At 47.0% G+C, this 26,461-nt stretch overlaps 9 protein-coding genes across 9 annotated transcripts; 5 read left to right on the forward strand and 4 right to left on the reverse strand.

The window, feature by feature from the left end:
* Window positions 1–20: 20 nt before the first annotated feature.
* Window positions 21–2,003, reverse strand: F5891DRAFT_938879 (major facilitator superfamily domain-containing protein; the record flags this gene model as incomplete). Its single annotated transcript, XM_041374197.1, has 14 exons — window positions 21–104; window positions 152–219; window positions 277–294; window positions 345–376; window positions 429–486; window positions 539–731; window positions 779–875; window positions 926–1,278; window positions 1,299–1,413; window positions 1,473–1,550; window positions 1,601–1,649; window positions 1,709–1,737; window positions 1,787–1,813; window positions 1,870–2,003. 14 exons carry the CDS (start codon window positions 2,001–2,003, stop codon window positions 21–23), a joined length of 1,335 nt encoding a protein of 444 aa, XP_041233672.1.
* Window positions 2,004–2,214: 211 nt separating this feature from the next.
* Window positions 2,215–5,432, forward strand: F5891DRAFT_998785 (cytochrome P450). The gene is made up of 14 exons (XM_041378506.1): window positions 2,215–2,720; window positions 2,775–2,991; window positions 3,041–3,137; window positions 3,191–3,309; window positions 3,392–3,517; window positions 3,566–3,815; window positions 3,866–3,988; window positions 4,040–4,142; window positions 4,198–4,284; window positions 4,336–4,370; window positions 4,421–4,467; window positions 4,514–4,651; window positions 4,775–4,799; window positions 4,840–5,432. The coding sequence occupies exons 1-14, from the start codon at window positions 2,681–2,683 to the stop codon at window positions 4,966–4,968; spliced, it is 1,536 nt and encodes a 511-aa protein (XP_041233673.1). The 5' UTR covers window positions 2,215–2,680; the 3' UTR covers window positions 4,969–5,432.
* Window positions 5,433–5,566: 134 nt separating this feature from the next.
* Window positions 5,567–7,532, forward strand: F5891DRAFT_998791 (uncharacterized protein). The gene is made up of 3 exons (XM_041378507.1): window positions 5,567–5,928; window positions 5,979–5,999; window positions 6,060–7,532. The coding sequence occupies exons 1-3, from the start codon at window positions 5,854–5,856 to the stop codon at window positions 7,308–7,310; spliced, it is 1,347 nt and encodes a 448-aa protein (XP_041233674.1). The 5' UTR covers window positions 5,567–5,853; the 3' UTR covers window positions 7,311–7,532.
* Window positions 7,503–8,681, reverse strand: F5891DRAFT_998797 (Thioesterase/thiol ester dehydrase-isomerase). The gene is made up of 6 exons (XM_041378508.1): window positions 8,518–8,681; window positions 8,224–8,462; window positions 8,149–8,171; window positions 8,061–8,077; window positions 7,866–8,009; window positions 7,503–7,813 (listed from the first exon to the last, which is right to left on the reverse strand). The coding sequence occupies exons 1-6, from the start codon at window positions 8,626–8,628 to the stop codon at window positions 7,601–7,603; spliced, it is 747 nt and encodes a 248-aa protein (XP_041233675.1). The 5' UTR covers window positions 8,629–8,681; the 3' UTR covers window positions 7,503–7,600.
* Window positions 8,682–9,206: 525 nt separating this feature from the next.
* Window positions 9,207–11,502, forward strand: F5891DRAFT_226711 (uncharacterized protein). The gene is made up of 3 exons (XM_041370999.1): window positions 9,207–9,486; window positions 9,540–9,766; window positions 9,822–11,502. Exons 2-3 carry the CDS (start codon window positions 9,560–9,562, stop codon window positions 11,154–11,156), a joined length of 1,542 nt encoding a protein of 513 aa, XP_041233676.1. The 5' UTR covers window positions 9,207–9,486; window positions 9,540–9,559; the 3' UTR covers window positions 11,157–11,502.
* Window positions 11,503–12,085: 583 nt separating this feature from the next.
* F5891DRAFT_226726 (uncharacterized protein) lies at window positions 12,086–13,945 on the forward strand. The gene is made up of 2 exons (XM_041371001.1): window positions 12,086–12,548; window positions 12,604–13,945. Exons 1-2 carry the CDS (start codon window positions 12,285–12,287, stop codon window positions 13,792–13,794), a joined length of 1,455 nt encoding a protein of 484 aa, XP_041233677.1. The 5' UTR covers window positions 12,086–12,284; the 3' UTR covers window positions 13,795–13,945.
* Window positions 13,946–14,549: 604 nt separating this feature from the next.
* F5891DRAFT_226724 (Alpha/Beta hydrolase protein) lies at window positions 14,550–16,343 on the forward strand. Its single transcript, XM_041371000.1, has 10 exons — window positions 14,550–14,575; window positions 14,624–15,076; window positions 15,143–15,211; window positions 15,272–15,341; window positions 15,395–15,508; window positions 15,568–15,653; window positions 15,708–15,799; window positions 15,860–16,025; window positions 16,080–16,136; window positions 16,189–16,343. The coding sequence occupies exons 2-10, from the start codon at window positions 14,896–14,898 to the stop codon at window positions 16,239–16,241; spliced, it is 888 nt and encodes a 295-aa protein (XP_041233678.1). The 5' UTR covers window positions 14,550–14,575; window positions 14,624–14,895; the 3' UTR covers window positions 16,242–16,343.
* A 1,104-nt stretch (window positions 16,344–17,447) lies between these two features.
* Window positions 17,448–17,961, reverse strand: F5891DRAFT_1169195 (uncharacterized protein; the record flags this gene model as incomplete). Its single annotated transcript, XM_041365482.1, has 2 exons — window positions 17,448–17,767; window positions 17,826–17,961. 2 exons carry the CDS (start codon window positions 17,959–17,961, stop codon window positions 17,547–17,549), a joined length of 357 nt encoding a protein of 118 aa, XP_041233679.1. The 3' UTR covers window positions 17,448–17,546.
* A 3,276-nt stretch (window positions 17,962–21,237) lies between these two features.
* On the reverse strand, window positions 21,238–21,402 carry F5891DRAFT_938516 (uncharacterized protein; the record flags this gene model as incomplete). Its single annotated transcript, XM_041374169.1, has 1 exon — window positions 21,238–21,402. A coding segment is annotated over one exon (165 nt), but the record flags the coding sequence as incomplete, so codon positions are not given.
* Window positions 21,403–26,461: the final 5,059 nt, after the last annotated feature.

Genomic DNA, 26,461 nt, shown 5'->3' on the forward strand with positions numbered 1-26,461 from the left:
ACAGTACTTATTCGGCCTGGTTATGATTGCTGAGAAACGTTATCCCGACGCCTGAGTACTATTTGCATTGCGATGAAACATGAACACCCAATTGCAGCCATGATCTGTATTGGCTGAGCGGTATTCATCGACAAGATATGGTACATCTCACCCCATTGAAAACTGCGCCGCGCCACCAAATGTAATCATTTGTTAATAATGCTCCTGATATCGGTGGGCCTGAATTGTACATCTTGAATCAGCAAAATGAGTATCACTCATGGGATGTCTATGCACCTATCAACCCTCCGAGAGCTAAAGTTCATATTAGCACAGGATCAAGCTGAAAGCACTCTAGTATTTACCCATAAAGGCATAGGAAATGCCCATGCGGGCACTGTGAACAGTCTTACATTTCGTTGCAAACGTGCTTTCAGGAACAGGCGTACCCTAGGTCAGATGGGTCTGGCGATAAGACAGCCAGAATTGGTGCCCATAACGCTTGAACTATAGAGAAAAGCGGTGAGCGGGTATGATTAGCCAGGATGTGCCGACTTACAAATTCCAGCGCTGTACCCATAAAGAATACCAATTACCACCACACTGGCTAGGGTGCGTAATCCGATCAAAGAAAAAAGTAAGACAGTACCGGCAAATGTTGAAACCGTCAAGACTCTCGGGACACCAAAGCATTCAACGAGCAAGCCACTTGTTAGCTGTCCCACGAAACTCGATGTGTTCATGATTACAAGCTGACAGGATCAATACATCTCCAAAAATGTGGATTATTGAACTCAACTGAATAAAAAGAGAATGTTTTGCTGAGACCATGCGTAGCCGAGTCGAGCTGGAGGTAGAATAAGGGGTAATAGAATCCAACAGCAAAAATGGTTAAGCTAATCAAAATAAAATGAGTCTACCCCTTAATTAATCTGCGCGAACGTACCCCGCAGTCCCATATATATATGGGGGGTCATGAGCACATTTCTTTGCGGATGCAAGAAATGTTGTTGATGCCTTAGACGGGGGGAACCTAGGCTTGATGAGGAGACATGCTATGAACAGCAAACCGCTGATGAGGGCAGCGCTAGCCCTAACTCCATTTGCAAATCCCAAGCGGCCATTCAAGGTATTGTTTAACATGATCGGATGCACCACAGCGCCTAAGCAAGCTCCTGAAGCAACGAAGGTCATCACCAATTCGCGTCGTTTGCGAAAATACTGCGAGACAACAGCCATGCTGGGGATATAAAGCAAACCGCCAGCACAGCCTGACCCGATGCCCTGCGAGAGGAATACCTATCACTATAGTCAGTAACTGATCCGTAAGATGAGTAATATGTGCTTGCTTGGTAGTACTGATCAGGTTTGGCAAGTGAAAGCATGAAAAGCGAGATTACTTGAAGGAGAGATGCGCCTATAACCAATTGACGACTTCCGACATTTCATACTTATGACTACCGTGTGAAGACTACGTTGCAGATTTGACTTACACATATCCTCGATCATAAAGCTGTCCACTTATCAAGCCACAGATTTCGAAAAGAAAGGCGTTCACACTGCCGATCCAGCTAGAAGCAAATCAAAGGAGAAGCGTGGGTGCGGGGGGAGTACGACGCACGCAATTGTTGAGGGAGACTGGTTCGTTAAATAAGTCTGACCATAGAAATCTTTAAATCAGAATTATGCCCTTGGAAAGCTAGCTCCTTTTGAGAACATTAAATCTTACCTTGATAAACACCAAACGAAATAGTGTATCTGAAAACGTTCGACAGAACTGCCTCGTGAGATTAGCTTTAAAACTGACCCGTACGTGCAAAATTGCACAAGAAAGCTATGGGAAAGGGAGATTGTCATAAGCGTTGCTGCGGTAATGAGTAGCCATCTTACCCTCCGAATGCAGTAGCCCAAGCTCTGAATCCACCTTCTGGAAAATAGTCAGGTGGGCACTCCTCTAGGCTGAGGGGCTGTTTAGAATGATCCTGACCCCCGGTTGTGATGACGGGTAAGTCTATGTGACCCATTTGGCACTTGAGATGACAAAACACAGTGGATAAACGTTTATCAACGCGTATCAATGTGTCCGCTGCCCGGTTTAACTCGAAGTTGTCGAGCAATTTGGGGAACCAAAACGGCGAAGTGAGTCTTGCCACCGGCTCCGGTTATGTCGTAATAGGCGCGTGACTTGATCAACCTCGCAAAAGCTTACATAACTTCGAATACTTATTCTTTTATGTTGCATCTGCAAGGTATATGTACATACATATACGTCACAGTGTCTTGGTGCGTTCAAGTGAAGGCCCTTTTGGACATAAGTCCTCAAAGGTGATTGGTACTGTCCAATCACAACAGTGACTGGGCTGCTAGCCGCAACCATCGGATTCACTGCGGCAGCACACGTTATCTGGATTCTACTGGTGCCGCTGCACCTAATGAAGGTGTGTATGACTCCAGTATTTCAATTTAAACTTACATTGGACGCGGAGCTGATTTGCTGAAATGGCCGCGGGCCAAATGAACACCACGAACGACGTCACGTCACATTGTTGAGGGCCTCATTATCCCGTCCACCGGAACCTAACTCATCATCTGTAAATTTGTTAGGATGGGACAGCGATAGCCCTATCGGGGTTTCTAAGTTTTTCCGACATTTCCTTGCATTCTCTCCACAGGAAACTTCGTTTTGGTAGCTTGACTTGCCATGATCGTTTCCCGCAAGCTCCGTTATTATGAGACAACCGGTAAACATATCGCAATCACATTCATGCAGTGATCATGTTAAAAGTCGCTACAAGTGCACCTCAAGCCCCATCAAGCTTCACTCTGTCCGACCATGCTACGGCTGACCGACTTGCAGTTGTCTAGTCACGCTCAACTTTTCGTTGCCGCAACTTGTTTGGGTGTAACAGCCTTGATTTATTATGCCTACCTTGCTAGCACAGAGAGTAGCTTCTCCTATCCTCCGTCTCCTCCCACGTGGAGACTTCGAGGCCACCTCATACCCCCTCGCAAGTGAGTGTCGATCTCACTGCAATCTTCATAGTTTCACATTGTTATCTAGTGGATTTATGACAGTAGAATCATGGATTGAAGAACATGGTCCTCTCATCACCCTACGCGCAGGAATCAAGAAGCACGTTGTTATCGGTCGATATAAAGTATATTCCACTGTGGGCACCGGGTTCTGAATGCTTACACGTATACGTTGTAGGCTGCAGTAGAAATTATGGAGAGACATGGCGCATCGCTGGTCGACCGACCTCGTTTCATTGCTGCAGGAGAGTTGCTTTCCGGGGGGATGTTAATTCCATTTATTCGCGCTGGCGAGAGGTTCCGTCGGCTGCGCAGGCTCGTCTTTTGCTATAATGCGGAAATACCAATCTAATGGCTCTCTCTCTGCTCTTTACTATAGAGCGATACACACGCATCTACAGCCAAAAGTAGCTGAGGCATATCAACCGCTCCAGATCTCATACGCAAAGAACACTGTCATCGGCATCCTTAATGATCCACACAATTTCCAGGATCATGCGCGAACGTAGGTTCCAGGTCATATAGCGTGGCATCGCTGACCAACGGACTGAAGTTACGCAGCAGCAACGAGCATGAAGGTTGCATATGGGAAGACCACACCTACATCTGCGACAGATCCCGAAGTGAAAAGGGTCGCTAAGTTTGCCGAAAAATTCCGTACTGTATTGCATCCTGGCGCGTACCTTGTGGATTCGATTCCGTGGCTGAAATATCTTCCTTGGTATGCACGAGACCTACGTGACGGCTGTCGAGACTCGCAGGAGCTCTTCGTCGAGCTATTCGATCGTCTGAAACAGGAGATAGTAAGTATCTATAATCCAATCCAACGATATGCTAGAATGCTCGGTAACAGGGAGGTGATGAAGCTGGTCCTTCGCTCGGAAGATATCTCTGGGAAAAGAGAAATTCTAACGAAATGCCCGAGCTAGAAATGGCTTGCCTTGCTGGTACTGTCTTTGCAGCTGGATACGACACGGTGAGCTCATGCATCACCGCTTTTGAATTTAGCAAGACTCAGGTTTTGTAGACTACTCTCGCGATATGCACAATCCTATTGGCAGCTGCCTGTTTCCCCGAGGAACAACGTAAAGTTCATGAAGAACTGGATGCGGTTATCGGGATCAACAGAGGTAAGTTGATCGTGTGTGTTATTGGAGCATCTATTCATGAGCTGACTCACCCTAGTACCCGCATTTACCGACAAGAAATCACTTCCTCGCCTTTGTGCCTTCGTTTCGGAGGCCCTGCGATGGAGGCCGTTGATACCTATGGGTAATCATATCCCTTCCTTCTAGCTGATGCCTATAGCTGACCTGCATGAAGGTCTACCACACCGCACGACACAAGTGGTTGTTTTTGTGAGCACCCTTCGTCGTTCTGTGGAAGTCGGATCTGACGGTATAAACAGGAAAATTATCGTATTCCAGCCGGGACAACGGTATCTGGCAATCACTGGTCAGAGCGTTCCTTTTGAGTATGACTGATCTAATAGCCATCCCAGGGCCATCTCTCGTGATCCAGATGTCTTCCCTGACCCTCACGCATTCAAGCCTGATCGTTGGCTTGATGCCGAAGGGTGCATGAGAGATGACCTCAAGTTCTTTGGATTCGGCTTTGGTCGGCGGTGGGTGCCTTCTTTGTGCGGTTGGTCATGTCCTCATCCTCTTTACTTCTAGAGTGTGTCCCGGACAACATGTTGCAAATAGGTAAGGTCACACAGTTCATCCATATGCCCATGTGTCCCAATAAATATACGGCATAGCTCGGCGTTCATAAATGCGGTTCTTGTCCTTTGGGCCTTCCGGCTCACGTTGGATTCACACAAAGCCGTTGGATGATATGGCTTTCATGAATGGCAACTTCCAGAACGAGCAGCCATGTACGATTGATTTTCAGACGAGAATTCCGGAAGCTGAGCTCAGGCGTATGATGGGGAGGGACGTCGAGGACTTTTGAGGAATCATGTACCTGTGGTCCGGGCGTTCTAATTTCACTAGACTCACAGCCAGTCTGCCGTGTGGCCCCGTGCCAGGCTGGTAATGGACAACAACAGATGCTACCGCTTTCGCCTCGAAGTACATAGTTATTTCACTATGTAAAAAATCAGTAGTCTTGTAAAACCTTTCTTGCAACTCAGTTATGCTGTACACAATGATGAGGACGTCTGGGAAATGGAAAGTCTAGGTCTAGGACTATCGCCAGTTGGGGGTGGGGGGTTTCGGGTGTTGTCTGGTTCGGCTTTTGCCGGTCAATGCAGACAGAGATACTCACCGGGTCGACGAGAGAGGAGTGAGGTTTTCGTCAAAAGCGAGCAAGAGAAGAATAGACCAGGCTAAAGGATACAGCCGGAAACCCTCAAATGTGAAGCATAGGTTTTCTGAAACACGACGTCACAACCCAAAAACGCTGCTATAGAGATGTGGTGGGTGGGTGAGAAATCTGTGGAGCGAACGACGCCGTTTATGTAACAAAACGCGTCTTGTTCGCTCGCTTAGTAAGCACTTGTTGGAGCTAAATATTGATGTTCGCAGGCTCGCGTATGGCTCGCGTATAGCTCTAACTTACTGCACCTAGACTAGACCTGGACTTGGACATCCTCGAAAGTAGCTAGCTTGACCGCATTCGTTAAAAATAAAGGCGGACAAGTGAGAAGATAGCTGCAATTACCTGGCGAATGCGTGGAGCGTCTTGAAGTCTTTTTTGATCTTGTGTATTCGCCACGAGGATTCAGGCGTGAGTGCGCCTGGCCAGACCGCCGGTGGCCAATGATCTAGATAGAAGTTCAAGGTCTGGCCAGCGCTCTCCATTTTCTTCGGTTCCCCCTTGTCGCGAATTAGCAACATGCATCTCAATATTGAGATGACAACAGTCAATGCCTCATCGATCCGCGATGTCATTGGTGCACTACAAAACATTGTGAGTGCCGAGTCATAGCCTAAGGTATATGGAGATAACCGTCGATTTAGTTGGCACATTCACGAGTGATCGTATGTTGATTTCAACGATGCCTTCAAGTTGATATGTTGTATTGACGATGACTACTGCAGATTCCAGATCTAGAAACCCCGTACTCCCTATTTCCCAATATCGACCACTCTGCCATCGGGCGTGGTGACAAGAGCATCAGCGCTATCATCACCGAACGCCAGCAGCAATTGGATGCAGTTGTGCAAGAAATCTCAGGGCTGGAAAGCGTCATGGATAGAATGAGGAACCTTCACCAGCAGCTCCTCAAAAAGAAGGACGAAATCATCCAGTCCATGAACTTGCATAGGGGACTTTTATCGGCTCTCTGGCGCTTGCCATCTGAGATATTATCCCTTATTTTTGTTCGCTGTCTCCCGGAAACCGAACACTTGTTGCCCTCGCCAACATTGGCTCCCGTGCTATTGACCAGAATATGCCGAAGGTGGAGGGATGTTGCTATAGGGATGTCCAGTTTATGGTGCGGAGCACTGATTGTGGACAACAGTCACAAAGAGTGGCAGCGGGCAGCCTTCTGCTATAACACATGGTTCGAGCGATCGCGAGATCTTCCACTCTCATTAGTACTCAAGTGCTTCAAAAATTACACGACCCACCTACGAAGCCTTCTTGAGCCTCGCATGAGCAAAATCTCGTCTCTTCATATCATAATATTCCTCAACCCCTTCGATGCCGATCTTCTGTTAAATGACCTCCTGGTACTGCAGGAGCTTACCATAACCACATCTGATCCTTTGTGGTGCACCCCAAGATTCGCACAATCCATCTCGGGACTACCGTCCACCTTGCGCAGGCTCAGGGTAGCCGGGCCGTCCGCATTCGACTTTGACCGCATCACTTCTTGTAATCCCGTATGGGCCCACTTGACACATGTCGAGATCGCCATTTGTCAGCCCAATCTGATCCTCCAGTTGCTCCAGCTAGGTCCCAACCTCTCCTCGCTAGAGATTGGCCTAGGCTTCTACGACGAAGTTCCATTAACGTTTGAGCCATTCATGCATGCGAACCTTCAATTCTTCCGCATCAGTAATGCATCCCCGATGCGCATGGGAAATTTGTTCCCTGACTTGTTCAACGCACTCACACTCCCCAATTTACGCATACTTGAGGCTCGCTATATACGACCGTGGCCACATGAGGAGCTGAAGACATTTTTGGCACGGTCAAGTTGCCCTCTGGAGAGCCTAATTTTCGGCACTGGAGTTACGACGACAGATGAGCAGCGAGGGGAATACATTGTTCTTGTTCCTTTCCTTGACGTAGTAGTGGACCACAGGCGTAGTGGTTACTTTGGATATCGCCGCTTGAGATAACATTATGACATTGGCGCGAAACACACGACCTCGTGTTGTAGAGTAGTCATGCAGGCCTAGCTACCAGTAGTTGTTACAGAGTAACTTCGGACATTGGTGTTTGTATGTGGCATTCATCACTAGCCTGATGTTGAGGTGTTGGGTCTCCGAAGCTAGTAGTTGAGGTCATACCGTTTCCGAGTCAGTCTGCCAGAAACAGGCCAGTCACTGCGGCTCCAGCGCCAAGTATTCAAGATAAATCAATCTACTATGCATATACTAAGCTCCAGCCCAGTCGAAGCATACGGAAATCAGCCCTTCACTTGACCATCTTCCGAGACAGCCTTCATAACGCGCCACGTGTCATCCCCAGGGTCGCATTTCCTCAGGTTGTCATAGTCGTACCAAACAAGCACGCTATCCGAGTCCGCCACGATCGCTTGCTGCGCATACGAATAAAGCGCAGCGTTGAGAGTGAAATGCGTGCGGCTCGAAGAGATGATTGGCTTGTGACCAATCAAAAGCTACCCATAGTCATAAAAAGACATCTCTAAACAAATTTCAAGGAAATCTCACGGTGTCAGGAAATGTTACAGGTCTTCTATAATTGACGTTCGTTGATTTGAGTATGAGTGAGACGCCTTGACCTGCGAGCATTGCCTTGACACGTTCTTCACCTCCAAGAACTTTCCCGAGGGCCATTAGCCACACCATGCGACCCTAGCCAAGCTTTAGTGCATACGACGTTGACAACAACTTAAGCATGCTAACCGATTCAATGAATCGCACTGCATATTGACAGTGGCAGATTTGTGAGCGACTCTTATAGTCCCTGTTCAAAGAAAATCGGAACCCTTACGGTAGTGTGCATTGTTAACGTGTCTATGATAAGAAAGACAATGAGCCCATCCTTTGACGTCTATGAGGTGCTTACCGAAATGAATCATGGTGCCCCCATACAATACTTTGCTCCCATAATGACCCTGCATCATAACCCATAGAAAGCAGTTTAGCTCTCCCATTCTCTGCCAACGAGCCAACTACAGTGGGGTTGCTGGACTGAGATGGAGTGGGGTCTGGGGGTGCGGGAGGAGAATCTGGAGATTCAGGACCTGCCTGTCCTGGTGCGATATGAAATGGCGACGATGGGTCCTTGAAAGCATCTTGAAGGGACTATAGCAAGCAGAGTTTCAGACTCACACGAGGACGACCGTGTTGTTTTAATCACCTTAATTGATGAGCCACTCAATGATGCTGTCTGTGGCAAAGAACACGGTCGTCTAGAGCGCAGCAGAACGCGTGCATGTGTCAATGCCGCGAGTCCTTTCGAAGAGAACATAACTTGAAGTACCAGTGCCTGAGAGTGCCTGAGTGCCGGCGCAAGAAGAATACAAACAGATTTCCTTTTCGGGCAGATCACTTCATTAGCAGAATGGCAGTCTGGTCCATACTCACTTTTTTCAATCATCACATTTTCTGAATCGTATGGATCCCTGCTGATCGATAGTTTTGTTGTCAACTAGTGCTATATCTTTTTCTGTGGTTTTCCGAGGTTACTCTCAACTTGAAACACAGCCCTCGGCCATCCGAGGCTCATCGAAGCCAAGTTCAAGTTGGTGACTCCAGACCGCACTCATGAACTAGTGTATCCGAACTTCGAGCGATATTGAAACTCTGCGCCTGGACCCATTCTACTTTTTTTTTGGCATCAGATTGAGTCCTTTGGGGTCGTAAACCCTATGTTGGACACATGCCGCTTTTCCCTCGTATATGTTTTGGTGGTATGGCACTATCAATCTATGTTTTCGAACGCGTAAATCCATTCTACTTATTTATTCTGCAGCCCACCACCAGCTGATGGTATTGCGCCCATCGATATTCCTACATTCACATGCCAATTTCCAATTGCTCTGGTTCGTCGAAATTCGGTCGAATTGGTGAGCTGGATCAGTGGCAATTGTTCTAGCATTTTCCCATCCAAGTTCCACACTTTCATGACTTGTTCTGCATATGAGGGCTGCAATGAATCAGCGAGCTTCTCGAAAACATTCATTGGACAGACTCAGATATCATGCGATGCGCGATAACGATGTTTTAATCGATAACGCTGTACAAAGCTGCACACAGAATTAAGTTAAAAGCTCGTGTCCTGTGCTTTTCCTCAGACCTCTTGTCTGACCAAATCCTCATAGTATCGGTAATACAGTCCTACTTTCTCATTTATGAAAGGTTACTGACGATAGTTTGTAGCGGTAGCCTTCAGACGCCAAATGCACAAATGCCTTCAGATCGCAGAGCTGTTCGATGTTATTTGCAAACGAGTTCTTGCGACTGGGCATCAAGGATCCCTCGCAGCCCTCTGTAGAACTTGTCGCCTCTTTCATGAACCTGCTCTCGATGTACTTTATAAGTCACTGGAAAGTCTCCGCCCATTGCTTTTCTGCATCCCTGAAATAGTCACCATCGGAAATAAGATTGTGAGTGCCGATCCACGATAGTTCGCGACAGTATGCTGAAATCAGATATATGTAGACTATGTTCAAAGAGTTACGCTTTTCAGACTGGCAGCGAATGCAGTACTACGCCAAAAGAGTTCATTCGCTCAGGGTCAATGACCAAGAAGAGGTAGTCATCGACAAGACCATCCTACATGCACTAGCTACTTCACCCTTCACACCCCCAATGTTTACTCATCTCAAACGACTTTGGTGGTCAAATAATTCTGCAGATGCTTTACCACTCTTATGCTCTCTAGTCAACGCCAGATTGGAATGGCTAATTTTGCACGATCTGGATCCAGTGCTTCTTCCGCGTGTTGTCCCCCACATCATCTCCAGTAATTCTCTCCACGTCGCGTGTTTCCCCGAGAAATATAGTATGAGGCACATACGTCCTGACGTGTTCCAGAGCTGGCGCAACTTACAGAATCTTGTCTGCGGTCTAGTCAATGATGCAACGCTCTATCATCTCGCAACATCTTCTAAGCTTACGCATCTCACCATTCAAGTCGACGAGAAGAACAACTACAGTGCCCTCATGAAACTGGCTGGCCAACCAGTGTTTACCGCCCTTGAGGGGCTCGACATCACCGCGACTCATACCTTGCATTGCATCCCTATCCTTGAAATCGCAGAGCTACCATCGCTACGCTCCCTCCGTATTCATTCAACAGAAACGGGCTTAACAGATGTTGAGCTGCATCAGTGTTTCTGCCTAATCTCACGTCACTGTCCAAATCTGAGGCATTTACGGATGAAAGATTTGCAGGTATCTCCGCCGAAATTCCCTGTTGGCTACATCATCACGTTTGATATCCTGAAGACGCTCTTCTCCCTGCGCTATATGGAGGGCCTACATCTCGACACAACTTGCACGTTTTCCCTCGATGACAATGAGCTTGCGCAGCTGGCTGGCACGTGGCTGAAACTGCGTGCACTTGAACTGGGGACTGAGAATGGCTGGCGGCAGCCAAGCAAAATTACTCTGCAAGGGTTTGCAGAGTTGTTGCGGCGTTGCCCGGTGCTATTGGTAGTCGGTCTTGCTATGAACGCCTGGGCACCAGATATCGACCATCGACGACCTGGAGGAGGGATCCGCAGAAACGGTCTGGAAGTTCTACGAGTGGCTGATTCCAAGGTTACGGACCCATTGTCCGTCGCAGCGTTCTTGTCGGATGTTGCACCGAACGCTGAGATAACGGGCTACGAGGTCGGGTTTGAGATCGGGTTTGACATGTATGGGACGTTCAACACTCGGATGTTGTATCGGGAGAGATGGGAGGAGGTTTCCATGTTGCACCCTCTGCTTGTCAACTTGAGGAGACAAGAAGTTGTAGGTTTGGAATCGGACGAGTACTCGAGAGACTGAGAGTAGGAGTGAAACATCACTAGACCTGTGATAGCTTGTAAGTGACACAGTCCATGGAGCGATGTTACGTTTGTCACCTTTGTACATATACATACGGAACCTGGCCTCGGAGTTTGACGTTGGACAAGAGTTTGTGTCCCAATGCTCGGTGCTGAGATTAAACGAACCTGGCACGAAAATGATGCCTCTGTTATGCTGGTAAATTCAAGAATGTCACATTGACGCTCGAAGTTTTCCAGGGGGCTGAAGTGGAGCCTTCTGATTAGTGCCAGTGGAAAGGACTGAGGCGGTATGTCCCTCAAAGAAGCAGCGATATGAGTGAATCAGAGCAATTTAAACTTCAAATTTCAACGTTAAATGATCAGATGCCAGTCCCAGGGAAATCGACATTCTTTACATACGTCTTGTATTAAGCAGAGTGCACTCAAATTCGTTCATCTCCAGGTCCCCGGGCCATTATTCTTATCATCAAATCCAAGCAAGACACGCAGCTCTCGTTGCAGTGCTTAAATTTCGACTGCCCCAGCCTGAGGGTTTCAGTACCTATAACGACGTGTCACTGATAAATGGGATCACAACGCAATTTTTCCTTACCGTGAAGTTTGTTTGCGTTAAACAACCATCAGCTTCGATATTGAATGGTTTGGACCTACAGGCTGAGAGATTTGGCTTAGAACCCAGCAAGGGTTTTGGAGAGTGTTCGATTCAGGCTGGAAGAACGGTTTGTCTTATAGGCTGTGCGGAAAACTCGGTGTGTTGAAAGCATATTATGTAATATTACTTGTAAGTTGGCTTAGCCGCTTACTGCTTAATAAGCCAATGATCAGTTGCTGCAAAGCCGACCCGTGACAGCTCCACTTCCACCGTATTATGATCATGTGACTGGTATTTTCGCCTCTCTGACACGTGAGGTAGATATTCTAGTATCATGATGTTGAAGTCATTCGAGCGTCCCTTACAATGCGCATGAAGATTTCAAAGACTGACCGCTGCTGGCGGCGGCTCTCCGCCGGACAAAGCCTCACTTGGCAAAGAGAAATGATTGATGACTAATCAACACAAGCATACGCACTCTATGAGTAGTGTTCGAACTTCGGACGTAGATTCTCTCCGACAACAGTACTATGTATGATGGTCCCATCAATTTCAATGCACCCATGTCTACTGGTTTCAGAGATCCTTGTCAACATATTTGCAGAGGTCAACGAGCGCGACGAAGAGGAGGCAGCTAGGACTTTGGCCGCCCTCTGTCGCACATGCCGCGCATTTCGGGAGCCTGCGATGAAAGTCCTATGGGCACACCTTGGAACTCTAGTCCCTTTAATCAGATGTATCCCTTGCGTCAAGATTGTCAAGAGTAAAGGAAAACCACAGGATGATCTCCCGACTTTGGTGAGTCTGCAAAGTTCACTGACCTCGCTGGGCGTCATCTGAGTATTGCCCGCAGGTCCTTGAAAGAGAGATGTCCTCTACAGATTGGGAGATATTCCTTTCACACTCGCGTCTTGTACTCACTTGCGGTTATTATGTTTCAAGAAGAGACAAACATCCCGTCCTTAACTCCCCCTCACACGACATCGGCGTAGACATCTTGCGTGCACTATCATCACCTCCACCTTCCTCCATTGTTTTCCCTCACCTGAGGAAGATCAGATGGACTGACTCGCGGAAAGATTCCATTCGATTTTTTCGCCTAATACTGACACCTGCTCTCGAATTCCTTGATATGTCATCTATAACTGACCCAGTCTATTCTGTCGTAATCCCTTCTATCAACGATGCCTGCCCGTCCCTAAGGATCATGCATCTTCCCAAATGGCCCTTTCTTCATCTCCCTGACATGTTCGACAAATGGCCGAATCTTGCCTATGTGACCTCCGGGCCCCTTGCGGATGCTACTATCCAATCACTTGGTCGGCTAGCGCATCTTGCAAGTATGGATATTTGTCTCCACAAGTTGCATGACATAAAGTCGCTCGTCGAGAATCCCGGGTTTTCTACCCTGCGCCGGCTGGTGCTTCGTGCATACAACATCAACCTTGCCACGGCTTTTATGCGGCAAGTCAAATCTACTCATCTCCGCGAAGTGAAGTGTTACCTACCACATGGAACAACTGCAACGGGTATACAGGAATGGATAACAATTCTTCTGGATCGGTGCATACCAAGAAGACTAGAAATTCTGGAGATCGAAGACTACGCTGACGCTGGCGCAGACTTCCCCGCTCAATTCACGCTCACCCCTGACATACTTAAGCTCTTGTCTCGCTTTCGCGGACTCACAACACTGGATCTCGCTACTGCATGCACATATTCGTTGGACGATACCGCCTTAACGCAGCTGGCGATTTGTTGGCCCAGTATGCAAAGTATTGCGCTGGGAACCCATTGGGGTTGGAGGCAACATAGTGATGTCACCCTGAAAGGTCTTCTGTCTTTAGTGCGACAGTGTCCTCAGCTAGAAAGTATCGGCCTCGTTATGAACGCTATAACTACAGATATCACATCTCAGAGGCCTGGGGGCGGCATTCGAAGGCCCAAAGTCACCAGTCTAAACGTAGGAGACTCGAGAGTTGGTGACCCGCTCGCAGTTGCTGCATTTCTATCAGGACGTTTTCCCACGTTTATTATCAGTTGACGCGTTTAATCATTTGGGGGGCAGGCGGAGACCCATACCTGCTGCGAAGGAGCATGAAGACAAGTGGAAAGAAGTGGAAAAGCTTTTACCTGCATTCTCCAAAGTTCGCGCCCAGGAGCACCCTCCTGTGGGACCAAGAAGGAAAGCCTTCTTTCTCGAGGAACTCTATCTTGCTTGAAGAAACTTTTTGTGTAATAAATAAAGATTGCGGAGTATCTATGAAGTAAAGGTATGTAATACGTGATAGTAAGCAACTATGTTCTGACTGGCCACCAGTGACGAGTGCCTGTTCTTTAGCGCATGCACATATGCACGCGTGTAACTGTTCCGTACACCTGGGACACGTTCGATGGACAGATACGTGAACATATTTATTTCGAATATGTCCCCCAATTTGAGCAGCATCTATTGCGCAATGCGGACTCAGGCTCTTATTTGGTTCAGGTGTTAGCGTATGCACATATATGCACGTGTGTAATTAATTACTCATCCTCGTGCTGGCAGCTGTTTTTATTGTATTTTACGCGAACCACATCACCCTTTTTGATTGGACGCCATGTGATCGCCTCTTCGACGTACTGAGTCTATATACGCGACCTTCCTATTTCAGTACGCACATTGCTTCTGATCTATTCCTGTTCGGTGATGCACTGTTCGTTCGAAGGGGCTGCACATTTGCAAACTCATGCCCAAGGCAGTACTTTTCCACGATCTTGTTGTTGTACTCTTCAGATGCTAAGCTGTGGTAAACCATATGCATCATGATTACGGCGAGTGCCAGGTAAGCGATAATTCGTTGGCTTCGGGCTACCTGTGACGATCTGTTTAGATCGTCGGTGCATCTACATCAGAATACCACGGATCCATGACATTGAGGTCATATGCGTTTCAACACGCGTGGTCGCATCACAAGCTCGTTACTATGCCGTTCAAGCGTTCAAGAAAGCGAAAACAGCCCGATTTACTACGGGAACCTTGTGCTTACGGGACTCTATTTCTGGATGGTATACTAGTAGTATGTATATAAACACGAGGCAGTTGTGCTACTAGTGCTAGTATTCCAACACCAGGTCAACCTGTTCTAGTCGAGGCAAAGCTGCTATGGCGTCCATTGCCGCTGTCATCCTGTTTGCCACCGCTGTCCAGGCATTTCCGTCTCTCAGCACGCGACAGAGTATCACTGCTCTGGCGACATCTCAGATCGACCAATTCACTCCGTATACCTATTACGCTAGCGCAGGGTACTGCACAAACACGCAGACGCTCGCATGGGATTGTGGCAGTGAGTGATCACAGCCCACTGGAACGTGTTACTCTCTGATGACTCTGATGAATGATCTTCGTACAGCCAACTGTGATGCTAATCCGGGATTCAAACCGGTTGCCTCCGGAGGTAACGGTGACTCGGTTCAGTACTGTGAGTATCATCGAGTTAAGCGTTCTGTTGAGATGTAATCTCGATGACCGAAACAAACAGGGTTCGTCGGATATGACCCAAATTTGGATACGGTGATCGTCTCTCACCAGGGCACTAACCCCTCAGAAATGTGAGCCACGTCTTCTAGCTCCCTGAAAGTCTGTACTGATGTACGCTCGCCAGTCTGCCTCTTGTCACGGATGCCGACTTCTTTTTGACCACCCTGGATTCGACATTGTTTCCGGGTATTAGTTCAGATATTGAAGTTCACAACGGCTTCCAAGACGCTCAGACCAGGTATGTACATAATTCTGCATGATTGGCTATACTGGCACTGAGTTCGTAATTCCACAAAGTACTGCCACTGATGTCCTCGCCGCCGTCGAATCCGCCATGTCCACCTACGGCACCACGTCGGTCACTATGGTCGGTCACTCTCTTGGTATGGTGTATTTCTCGTGCTGGACTTGGCCTTATATTTATTAAATATTCACAGGTGCTGCGATCACCCTACTTGATTCTGTATATCTTCCCCTTTGGCTTCCTGCGGGAACGACATTCACTACCATTGGTTATGGCCTTCCTCGTGTACGATACCCCCCAGGTCTCATCACCGCTCAGCTAATATATATAATTCTTTTCAAACAGGTTGGGAATCAAGCATTTGCTGATTATGTTGACGCAAATCTCCATCTCACGCACATCAATAACGAAGAGGACCCAATACCCATCTGCCCCGGTATATTCTTAGACTTTGTACATCCTGCAGGCGAGGTGCACATCCAGGACTCCGGTGAATGGGCTTCTTGCCCCGGTGAGTTCGTGCATCATATGGTCTGATAAGGGAGTGCTAATAATTGGGCATTAGGGCAAGACAACCCAAGCACTCAGTGCATTGTTGGTGATGTACCCGAGATCTGGGATGGTACGTATTTGATAGCAGTACTGATTGTTTGTGTTGCTGATAGGCCGTGCAGGTGACGAGTCTGACCACGATGGGCCATATAATGGTGTCGAGATGAGATGCTGAACTGGCACGACTTCACCTGAAAATACCCCTTTTAACTCTATGTATTACTTGCATTCTCGGTATTGTACTTTTCTTTGGTGTCCGGAGTCCATTGGTTCATTAGAGTGCAATATATATATCGGCACTACACTCGATGCGATCTGATGCGCGACCATGCGGTTAGAAAATCGACCAGAGTGAAATGAGCCAATTTCGCACCATGTCAAGGGTCTTTGGAAAGTGCCATATGCATGAACACACGACTGACTGTGCGATAAATTAGGGAGTGCGAACAATGCATTAAAAATCGTATGTTAGTCACCTCATTTTAATTTGAGCACGTGGGTTCCAATGAGAGGGGACACCCCCATGCCCTAGATATACATAGGGCTGCTCAATTCTAAAAGTTCGTGTTCACTTGGGAGAACTGGGTATACCAATTGAAATCTATTTAAGTTTTCAGTGCGCCTCCGTAAATTAGTCCCAAGCCTAGAGAAGGCTGGATGTGTCTGATCAACAACAGTTATCATATGGACATGTTATGTCATACTATGATACGGGCATGGACAATATTCTGCTCCAGTAGGCAGTTAGTAACCGAGGACCGGGTGGTAGTGCCTGCACACACCCCACAGTTCTAAAACCAGTCCCAAGCTCATGGGCGGCTTGCAGGGAGTCGCCGCCACGAATCCCATAACGAGGGAAGAGACACGTATTGATAGCGTACAGGTCACTGCGGTTTCCTCCCCGTTGATTCAAAGAACACAGCCAATGTAGTAATGTACTGGTCAGAACAGAATATAAAATTAAGATATCCCCATAATCTTGCTTTTATCACTGTGCAAACGGGATATTGATCAACCGATCACCGTTGAACGTTGAACGTTCGAACTTTGAATGTTGATTTGAACGTTCTCCGGAACCTTGAGTGACGCGTTGAACGATGGGAGCGGATGACGCGTGATTTTCGAAAGGCACCGTTGTCCGGTTGAAAACGAGGAGTTGTAAGCGTCGGTAATCAGTATCGTAAGTGAACGCGAACCGAATGAATTGAGCTCTCACTGGAAAGAAATGGACAAAAATGAGGATCTGTTCGTGTATGATCACGTGCCTTGAGATCGGCCCCTTTCCTTTTTGAACTTTGAATCAACTTGCACCAGTACTGGTGACGGGCACTCGTAGAATGAGTCTAGGACAGTAGGGCCCTCCAGCTTAATTCTCAGAGGACCCGCAATCAATTTAAACATCGAGAAGTGACAGCTCCTATTACATGAAACAGAATCCTTAAACTTGTGTAGACGCTAAGTATCTTGATCAAATCTTCTGTTAGCCATGACACTGAGAAGGGGACTGATTCACTCGTGCATTGCCTCTTGGTACCATTCGCGAACGTGACTTCCACCGCATCTTCGCTTGCTCGAATTCAATGGCTTGATGGCCCCACTTGATCTCGACGCTATGCTTTTGGGCCGTGTCGATTAAAAGCTGTTGAAACTCTGGGTGCCGCACTCCAATATTGGGAAAGCCAAATCGTTCTCGCGTCGTCGCTGGAAATATCGTTAGTAGTAGTCCATCTTTCTTTTCAATAGGCTCACTGTTCTCTACGATGCCGCTGGTCTTGATAGGAATACGAGGCTGCGCTTTTATCGGCAACTTCCCTAACGCCCAGCTCTTGGTGTCCAAGAACTTCGTTCTCTAGATTTAAGCGGAATGTGGTGTATGCCAACTCGCGAAGGGTCATGCAAGCGATGTCGTTTGTGGCATATCACATGGTGAGTAGTAACTCGAGGGGTGTTGGCGGTAAGACCACATGATAGTGGCAAGAAGAGAAGGAACACGCGAGTAAGTATGTCGATATTGAGGCTTGCCAAAACTGATGACCGTTGAATTGGTCTCTGCTGACTGGTACTAGTTTCAAGTTTCAACTAATATTGATATTCGGTTCATCCATGACGAGACGGCGAGGGTCCAGGTGATGAACGTTCTAACATTTAGCAATGGTACTGGAGCAAATACTGTATTCAGCTTTCAACCATTAATAGGTAACATTAGGTCCTCACGAGATTTAGCCTAGCAGTCATTTGACACTTCCGTCGCGACCTGAAGCCGAATTGCTTGGATATGACAAAGGAGGAGAAAGAGAGCACCATCTATATCGTTGCAGCTCGGAACAGGTGTGTTCAATTGTGCTGGAACCGAGATGTATATGTGAGCGCTTGGGCGGCTGCTGACACCGCTTTCCTCTACCGATTAAAAAGAGCTCAGGCTTGCGAAGTAAGGCGACCAGATCTATGAAACCATCGCATTCACTCAAAGACATTACTATGTGGAGAACCGGAGGAAACGAGAAAGCTGTCAGGGATTTGGGATATGCGGGGAGCAGTACCAAACGAAGTGGACGAGGATGATGCCTTGAAAAGTCCGTGGCTGTGCCGCTTTATGTCATTTGAACAACAGTTATGTCGGTCATGTGGAATGGCAGGAGGGCACCAGACAGTGGGAGGGCGCAAGAAAGCGAGCGGCGGGTGGGATGAGACGGAAAGGATGTCAACGAGCGAAGGGGATGCATTAGCATGAAAAGTAAAGGGTGCTACAATTGCAGCAATGATGCATCGATGGAGCGCTACAGTTAGTAAGTTACAGTGTTTGGTGCATCAATATGGCACGAACCTATGAGCTTGGGATGGTGAACCAGCGCCGGACGATGAAAATGATGAGTACAAGGAGGGTTGAGATGAACCAGGGCCATAGGCTACGTTCGGGTTGTAGCGATAATATTGAGAATTATGGAAGGAGAGGGAATCGACTACATAAATGATGGTCAAATCTAGATTTAGTACAACATGAAGACCTACAATCAGATATTGATTCAACTACTTCTATATTTAAATTTAATCAGAGATTCGGACGCAGTTAGAACTTAGAAGTCATACCATCAAACACTTGACTGGCTGCTTGCCAGCCTATTAGTGTGACTTCCTGAGCTGCCGAAAAAACATATAAATAAAGATCTTTCATTTTAGTTTCCATTTACCTTGCATGTCTTTCACTTTGATTTCCAACTCTTGCACACGCTTCTGCAGCGCCTGGATGTCGTCCCTCAATTCCTGTCATTTGTGAGTAAATATTGATACAAATTATGTAAGGCTTACCTTGAGGGTCCTGTCCGAAGGACTTACAGGAACGTTGTGGGCAAGTCCCATCGTGCGCTATGTCGGAACGACTGTTAGGCTCTTGACTAAGGTAGCCGTCCTGGGCATGATGAAGGATTAAGTGAGGATGACTGATGGTAGCAGACTCAAGTATCAATGACAGGAGCACTATTAGGCTCTTGACGAGGGTAGCCGTCCTGGGCATGATGAAGGATTAGGTGAGGATTTAGGCCCAGTGAAAATCGGTCCTAGCGATATCTACGGCAAACGACGATGATATAAAATATATGCCAGGAATATTGTAATAACTACGCAAATCGATAAATGTAAACAATATGTCAACAACGCTCGATCAATTATCAAATGGGTTTCAAATACACATTTGACAATGCGCTCAGTAAATGTTGAACATGTTGAAATTCTTTCAACTCTGACTTGACTTTGCTCAATATTTCAACGTTTGAACATTCTTGCGCATCAGCTGCGCACGCACCATCACTTCACGCAATGACGTCAATATGCAGCGGACCAATATTGGGACATTCCATCCCTACTCGCTTCATCTCAGCTTTCTTCTTCCCCTCCATCATCTCATCTTCCTCTCAGCAAAACCTTGCCGTTGACCTCAACCATCCTGGCATCATCTGACACATAACTTTCTCATGGCCACTACATCAGTAAATTCACGCATTGCTTGACTTCCTTTTTCGAGACTTGCCGCCGGTCAATAAATATTATTTACCACTTATTTACATTTATTTGATTGAGTGTCTTAGTCGAAAGAAAGTGCGTGACAAACAAGCGCGATAATGCGCAGATAAGCATCAAAAGGACACACATTTATTTCAAGGCACAAAACTACAGTAAGTGGTGCAAGTGTACTTATAAGTATGATGTATTGACGAGATCTCGTTAAGTAAATGGCAGCTTCAAAGTCTTTTGATAGCGTGCGAGGGAGGAAGCGCCAATGGATCGATGTTGCGATCAGGGCGAATGAGGCGATTCGGGCTGAGGCGGAAGCAGAGGAGGCAGAGGCGAATGCGGAGGTGCCAAAGGGCCTTTGGGAAAGGGTGAAGGGGTGGATCGGCGAGAGGAATCGAGACGGAACGAGTCGCTCGTGATTCCAGCCTAAAGTGAGTCCTAGGATGTCTCTTAATCAATGAAGACTTACCTGGTCCTCATAGTGTCGTTTTCGCGACTTTGACCCGCAAATATTCACCGTCAGCGTTGTATCAATGTATAGTAGATAGAATAAACACGTACCTTCGCATGCCCCATTGTGAACTCGACCTCGACACCCAAGTCTGACGCTGGAGTACTACGACCAGGCGTATCGGTTTCCTTGAGAAGCTTGTTGGCAGCGCGTCGTTCTTTCTTGCCACGGGCACGATCGACGAGTTCCTGCAAATCTTCACCGTCCTCCACAGCCTAACATCCCGATCAGCATGCATGCATCGCGACATCCTACTAGACGTACCATCGCCCACTGCTCATCGCTAAGACAATTGTTATAATTGACGACATTACGACGACGCTGACCATGGCCCTGGATAGCATCATCAATCTCCTTCGGCTCGAACAGTTCATCCGTCTGATAGCATTCAGGCAGCTCTTCAAGCTGCATGAGCGGTAACGACGGCTTCCCCCTGTTGCTGATCGCACGCCATGCGTCCAACGCATCCCGTTCTCGCTGAAGATCCATCGTGCGGAAAATCTCATTGAGTTCATCGTCATTCATGTCACCGGCCTCTTCGTTCTCCTCCTCTTGATCTGCTTCGAGGATGGACCGCTGCATACCACTCATTTAGCTATTCGTTATGTGAGAGAGCTGCTGCAACACCTACCAGGAATTCTTCCTGCTCTTCCTATGTTGATTTGTTGTCGAATCGACCGGCTTGGATGACCTTGTCGTCGATATCGAGCTTGTACCGCGCACGAGCATACATAGCTTCTTCGACACTCTTCCCTGTGATGAAACGGAGGATTCGGACAGCCTTTGTCTGGCCGATACGGTGAGCACGATCTTGAGCCTAAAGATCAGCATGGGGATTCCTGAGACATCATCATCAGTACGTCTTTCCAAACGATAACCAGAAGCTTATTCACCAGTCACTATCAAAGCTGCAAACCTATGCGTCAGCATAGAGAACAACTCGACCGCAAGAGACAACGCACATGATGCCATCACCCCATTTTGTGCGATACAGTGCATCATCTGGCTTGGTATCGGGATGAATTTGGAGCCTGCCTTCCCAGAGAGCAGCAGAGGACTTTGAGGGATCATAACGAGCAGGGTCAGACGGTGTACCGCGTGATTGTGGTGCCCAGCCAGCTCCGATGGAAGATGCAATAAGCGTCGGTATCATAGTCATCAACGAGGGGCTAGAAAAAATTAAGGATTCCATCTCACAAACTAAACATCAACACATACAGAGGAACACGTTTATCTTCGTGCAGTCTAGCCTGATGGCTCTTCACAACAAATGAAGACGAGTGAAGTCGCCCGCCCTGCAGGTTAGCGAACGTGGCGAGATTGTCACGCAAAAGTTCAATCACAGAGTTCCATTCAACATCTGGGCGAACTTTGAGAAGACCGCCTTCGGGTTTGGGGAGTAAGCGCATCATGATGAAGAGGCGTTCAAAGGGTCTGTTGGGCAGTAGGTGGATGAGCGTGCCCAAGGGGATGGATACGAAGCCGAGGGCAAGTGAGATGCCCCATTTACGACCAGCAATACGTGTCACCTGGAATGTGGTGCCACCGATGAACACGATGACCACTTGAACAGCGATCTCTGCAAACCAGCCGTGAGGGTAGTCCAGTTATGAGCACCTTCAGGTTCCGGACCAGCCAAAAAAACGGCATTCCTAGGTTTTCCCACGGTCCCATTTCAATAGCCAGACGATTTTCAAACCTGGCCTTCCGGGACGGCCGCCGTGCGGCCCCCCAACATGGCTTCCAGAAGGGTGAATTTCAAAACCTGGCCTTCCGGGACAGCCGCCGTGCGGCCCCCAACATGGCTTCCCCAAAAGATGAAACCCCACAATCTCAAAACATACCATGGCCCTCTCAGTAGATGGCCGCCGTGCAGCCCCCAACATGGCTCCCCCAAAATATGAAAATATACCATGGCACTCTCAGACGGCCTGCCGTGCGGCCCCCAACATGGCTCCCCCAAAATATGAAAATGTACCCCATCCCCATCCCCCACAATCTGAAAATATACCATGGCACTCTCAGATGGCCGCCGTGCGGCCCCCAACATGGCTCCCCCCCAAAATATGAAAATTTACCCCGTCCCCGCCCCCACATTCTGAAAATATACCCGCTCTCAACATGGCTCCCAAAAATATGAAAATATACCATGGCACTCTCAGACGGCCGCCGTGCAGCTCCCAACATGGCTCCCCAAAATATGCATGCCCTTTTATATCAACATCCCCCCCCCCCCCCCCTTGACAATGCCGCCACCACTGTTTGACCATGCACGCAGTGGCACTCTGAGACTGCCACTCATGCATGCACTTCACCATCCACATAAATAATTCTATCTACCAACTCCTCAGATACCATGCATGCAGCAGCACTCTCAGACTGCCCTCCCATGACATGCTCTGATTTAAAATGCCTGCCTCATGCTTTCACAAAAAAATGACCCTGTCCATGATGGCAATCTACATGCAGCAGCACTAACTGTCATGGCTTCACAGCCAAAAGATAAAGTGCAAGAAGAAAGAAAGAAAAAAGACCGTGTCTCCAGTGGCACTCCGTGCAAAGCCAAAAATAAGCATGATGAATAAAGCAAAAGTTACGCGCGCATCCTGTATTTCTGACTATGACTATGTTACAATGCATCATCAAAGTCGTTCATGCACGCAGTGGCACTCTGAGACGGCCGCTCATGTATGCCCTTCACCATCCACATAAATATTCTATCCCTCCCCTTCTCTCCCACCACTCTCAGATACTATGCATGCAGCGGCGCTCTCAGACTGCCACTGGTGAAAGTAGAAACTTTGCGGTGTCAAAAACACTTGACAATGTGATTGTCTCCAGGCCAAAATAAGCATGATAAATATGCTTTCAAAAAAAAAAGGCCCTGTCTACGGTGGCAATCTAGGACTGCCACTGGTGAATAAGAGCTGCAGCACTCTGAGACTACCACTATCTGCCACCTCCCTCCACTGTTAGATCATGCACACAGCGGCACTCTGGGACTGCCACAGTGGAAGGGCAAAAAAACTCAAGCTCACTCTACCATGTCTCTTCTAAAAAAAATAATGCTTGGAATTCATAATTCATGAAAGTGGTGCACATCTTGTGGGAATGCCACTGTGCGTTGACTTTGATGATGCCTGAATCTAGCTACTATATGCAATTCACTGAGCGAGTGGAGCTCATCAAAAATGAGTCTATGCTCCACTTGCAAGATAAGGATATCAGCTTCCTCACCACTGGCACTCCTCACCACCCTCCAAAAAAAACATATAGCCATCTCACCATGCACCACAGCGGCACTCTCAGACTGCCATCCATGGGCATGTTCTGATTTCAAATGTCTGCCCTCTATCCACCTCTTGTTTGCACAAAATAAATTACCCTGTCTATGGTCCCACCACTCTCAGATAATATGCACGCAGTGGTGCTCTCAGACTGCCATCAATAACCATGCTCTGATTCAAAATGTACACCATATGCTTTCACAAAAAAAAAAAAAAGACCCTGTCCACGGTGGCAATCTAAGACTGCCACTGTGAATTAAGGGATGCTTCACACAGGAATTATTTTTGAATTCTGCCCATAGTGGCACTCTGGGACTGCCACAGTGGAAGGGCAAAAAAAGGCAGATATAAGATAAATCTACTAACCCAAAAAAATTATTTTTCAAAAAAAAGACATGAAAGTGAAGGGGAGGGGTTCAGTGAGAGCATGCTTAGATGATAGTCTTACAATGACACTGTGAGTTTGATCTTCTGTTGAGGTCAGTCTTAGTGTGTTGCTGTGGACAGTATTATTTTTTTGGAGGAAGAGACATGGAGCGAGCAAGTGCCACAGCATGCAACAAATCAAATCTTACAACGCACTAAGTTGTTTATCTTTCTATCTTCCTTTATATATGTGGCCTTCAAGTAGAGAAATAGTAGCAGCGTTCTCAAAAAAGTAAACAAAAATTCAAAATGAAACACAGCTGGTTTGAACTCATGCATTCAACTTGCAGCAGAAAATTGATATGGTGTAAAATATTAACTCTTGGCTCACATTTGCAGGAAATTTTTGTACCCAACCACCACTTTTTAACCTCTTGTCCTCTGGTATATCCATGACTTCCTCAAATTTTGCATTTTTTTGCCATAAGCATTGGCCCTAGTAATGCTGTGGTTCAGCTATGGCTAGTTTGGCTCTGGCTTTTAATGGTTACACGGCAGTTCGGGTTAGCTTAACCCAGGACCCAAATAAGTATCTTGAGTCATTTGGTTTGCCCTCCCCCCTGGCAGGGGGGGTCTTTGGTTCACGACCAGGCTAGGTGGGTCAGCACTTGCAGATGACACACCGGATTTTACTATCGAGGAGATGCACAGGCAACTCGTCAAATTTATTGTGGTCCATGACCAAGTGAGTATGTATTGGCTCTCTACAATACTGTTATTGATTGGCATCTTAGGCAGTGAATTTAATGGAATGCCCTGAGTTCTGATGGCTACTTTGACTTCTGCAGAAGGATCTACGCGAGTCCGACATTCCCCATCGGACAAAACTCCGCAAGTTGATAGTTGAAACGTGGTACAAATATTTTGACATTTTAGAGCAAGATATGGCCATAAGTGTCTGACTCTTTGATCTTACAAATCATCTTATATTCTCTCAGAAAGCAGAGGGCAAAATCTCGTTACATCTGACCTCTGGTCAGACAAGCGTAACAGTTTCACGTTTCTGCTCCATATGACCAACCCACAAAACGAGCACCTTTTCAACATCTGGCTGGGTAACAATCTGGACCCTTTTCCCTGAAAGAGCTGTTGGATTTGATGACAAACAGGCCTGATCAATTACTTTTGCTGTGATGTGACGAGAGAATGATGATTGCATAAATATCAAAGCACCCTGAGGAAGATTCTTGAAATGCTTAACAACATCTTCCTGTGATATAGGCTGGTTATCATCATATATCTGACTACAGTTAGCCAGTCACTGAGTGTTAGATTTTGTGTCATGCATGGGCTGGAGGCTGGGGTATGCAGATGTCTTGCGTAAGTCTTGACCTTGGTTTCATAACATGAACATAGGGTTCATGGCTGTGACGAGGTTTACACTTTGGGGGGTCTGGCAGGTGCCATTAAAAAGCAGGAAAAAATCATTCCCTGCTTGATTTTATTTGTTCAGGGTCCCTAGTGAGCAAGGCTCCGTCATACTCTATGTAGTATATAATGATGCCTAAGTCTATAAATATCCCTGCATTATTCAATGGTGGATTTCGTGCATAATTACATAGGAAAGAAAGTTGTTCCTACATTTGTCATGCATTATGAGCATTTCAACTGTCATAGCTATTTAGTAGGCATCAAGTAATATAGCAAATTTCAAGACATGATGTTGGTTGAAAACTATTAGAAGGATTGATATGCATATTTACTAGACCAATTATTCAGCCAAAATTTACTACAACAATCAATACAGTCCCTGAATAACAAACTATGGAAGATACCTAATGACACACGCGGAGCACGGGACATGTGGGGACGCGACATGACCAAGCTCCAACTCAACGAATATGTAGCCCTCGGCTGGACTGCTCAACTCACCAAAGCCATCATGACCTAAATTCGCTTCTTGAGCTATCGTCAGACAACATCCATTCGAACTCTTCGTGGCAGATTATCTAGCAATGCCGAAATCAAAAGGGGGTTTTACTAATATTCTCTGATCATCAACACTATACTCACAATTTTGTTTGGGGATTCAAGCTCAAAATGCATGGGACAGCGAAGACTATGATTTGCGCACAATATCCTGTAGGTATAATATATCAATGTCTAGTATTGTGTAGAAGGCTGGTGTTATATCAGAGCCTGTGGTCCATAAAAAATGAGTAT

The sequence above is a fragment of the Suillus fuscotomentosus genome (assembly GCF_016647785.1).
Source record: "Suillus fuscotomentosus strain FC203 chromosome Unknown F5891scaffold_2, whole genome shotgun sequence".
Taxonomy (NCBI): Eukaryota; Fungi; Basidiomycota; class Agaricomycetes; order Boletales; family Suillaceae; genus Suillus; species Suillus fuscotomentosus.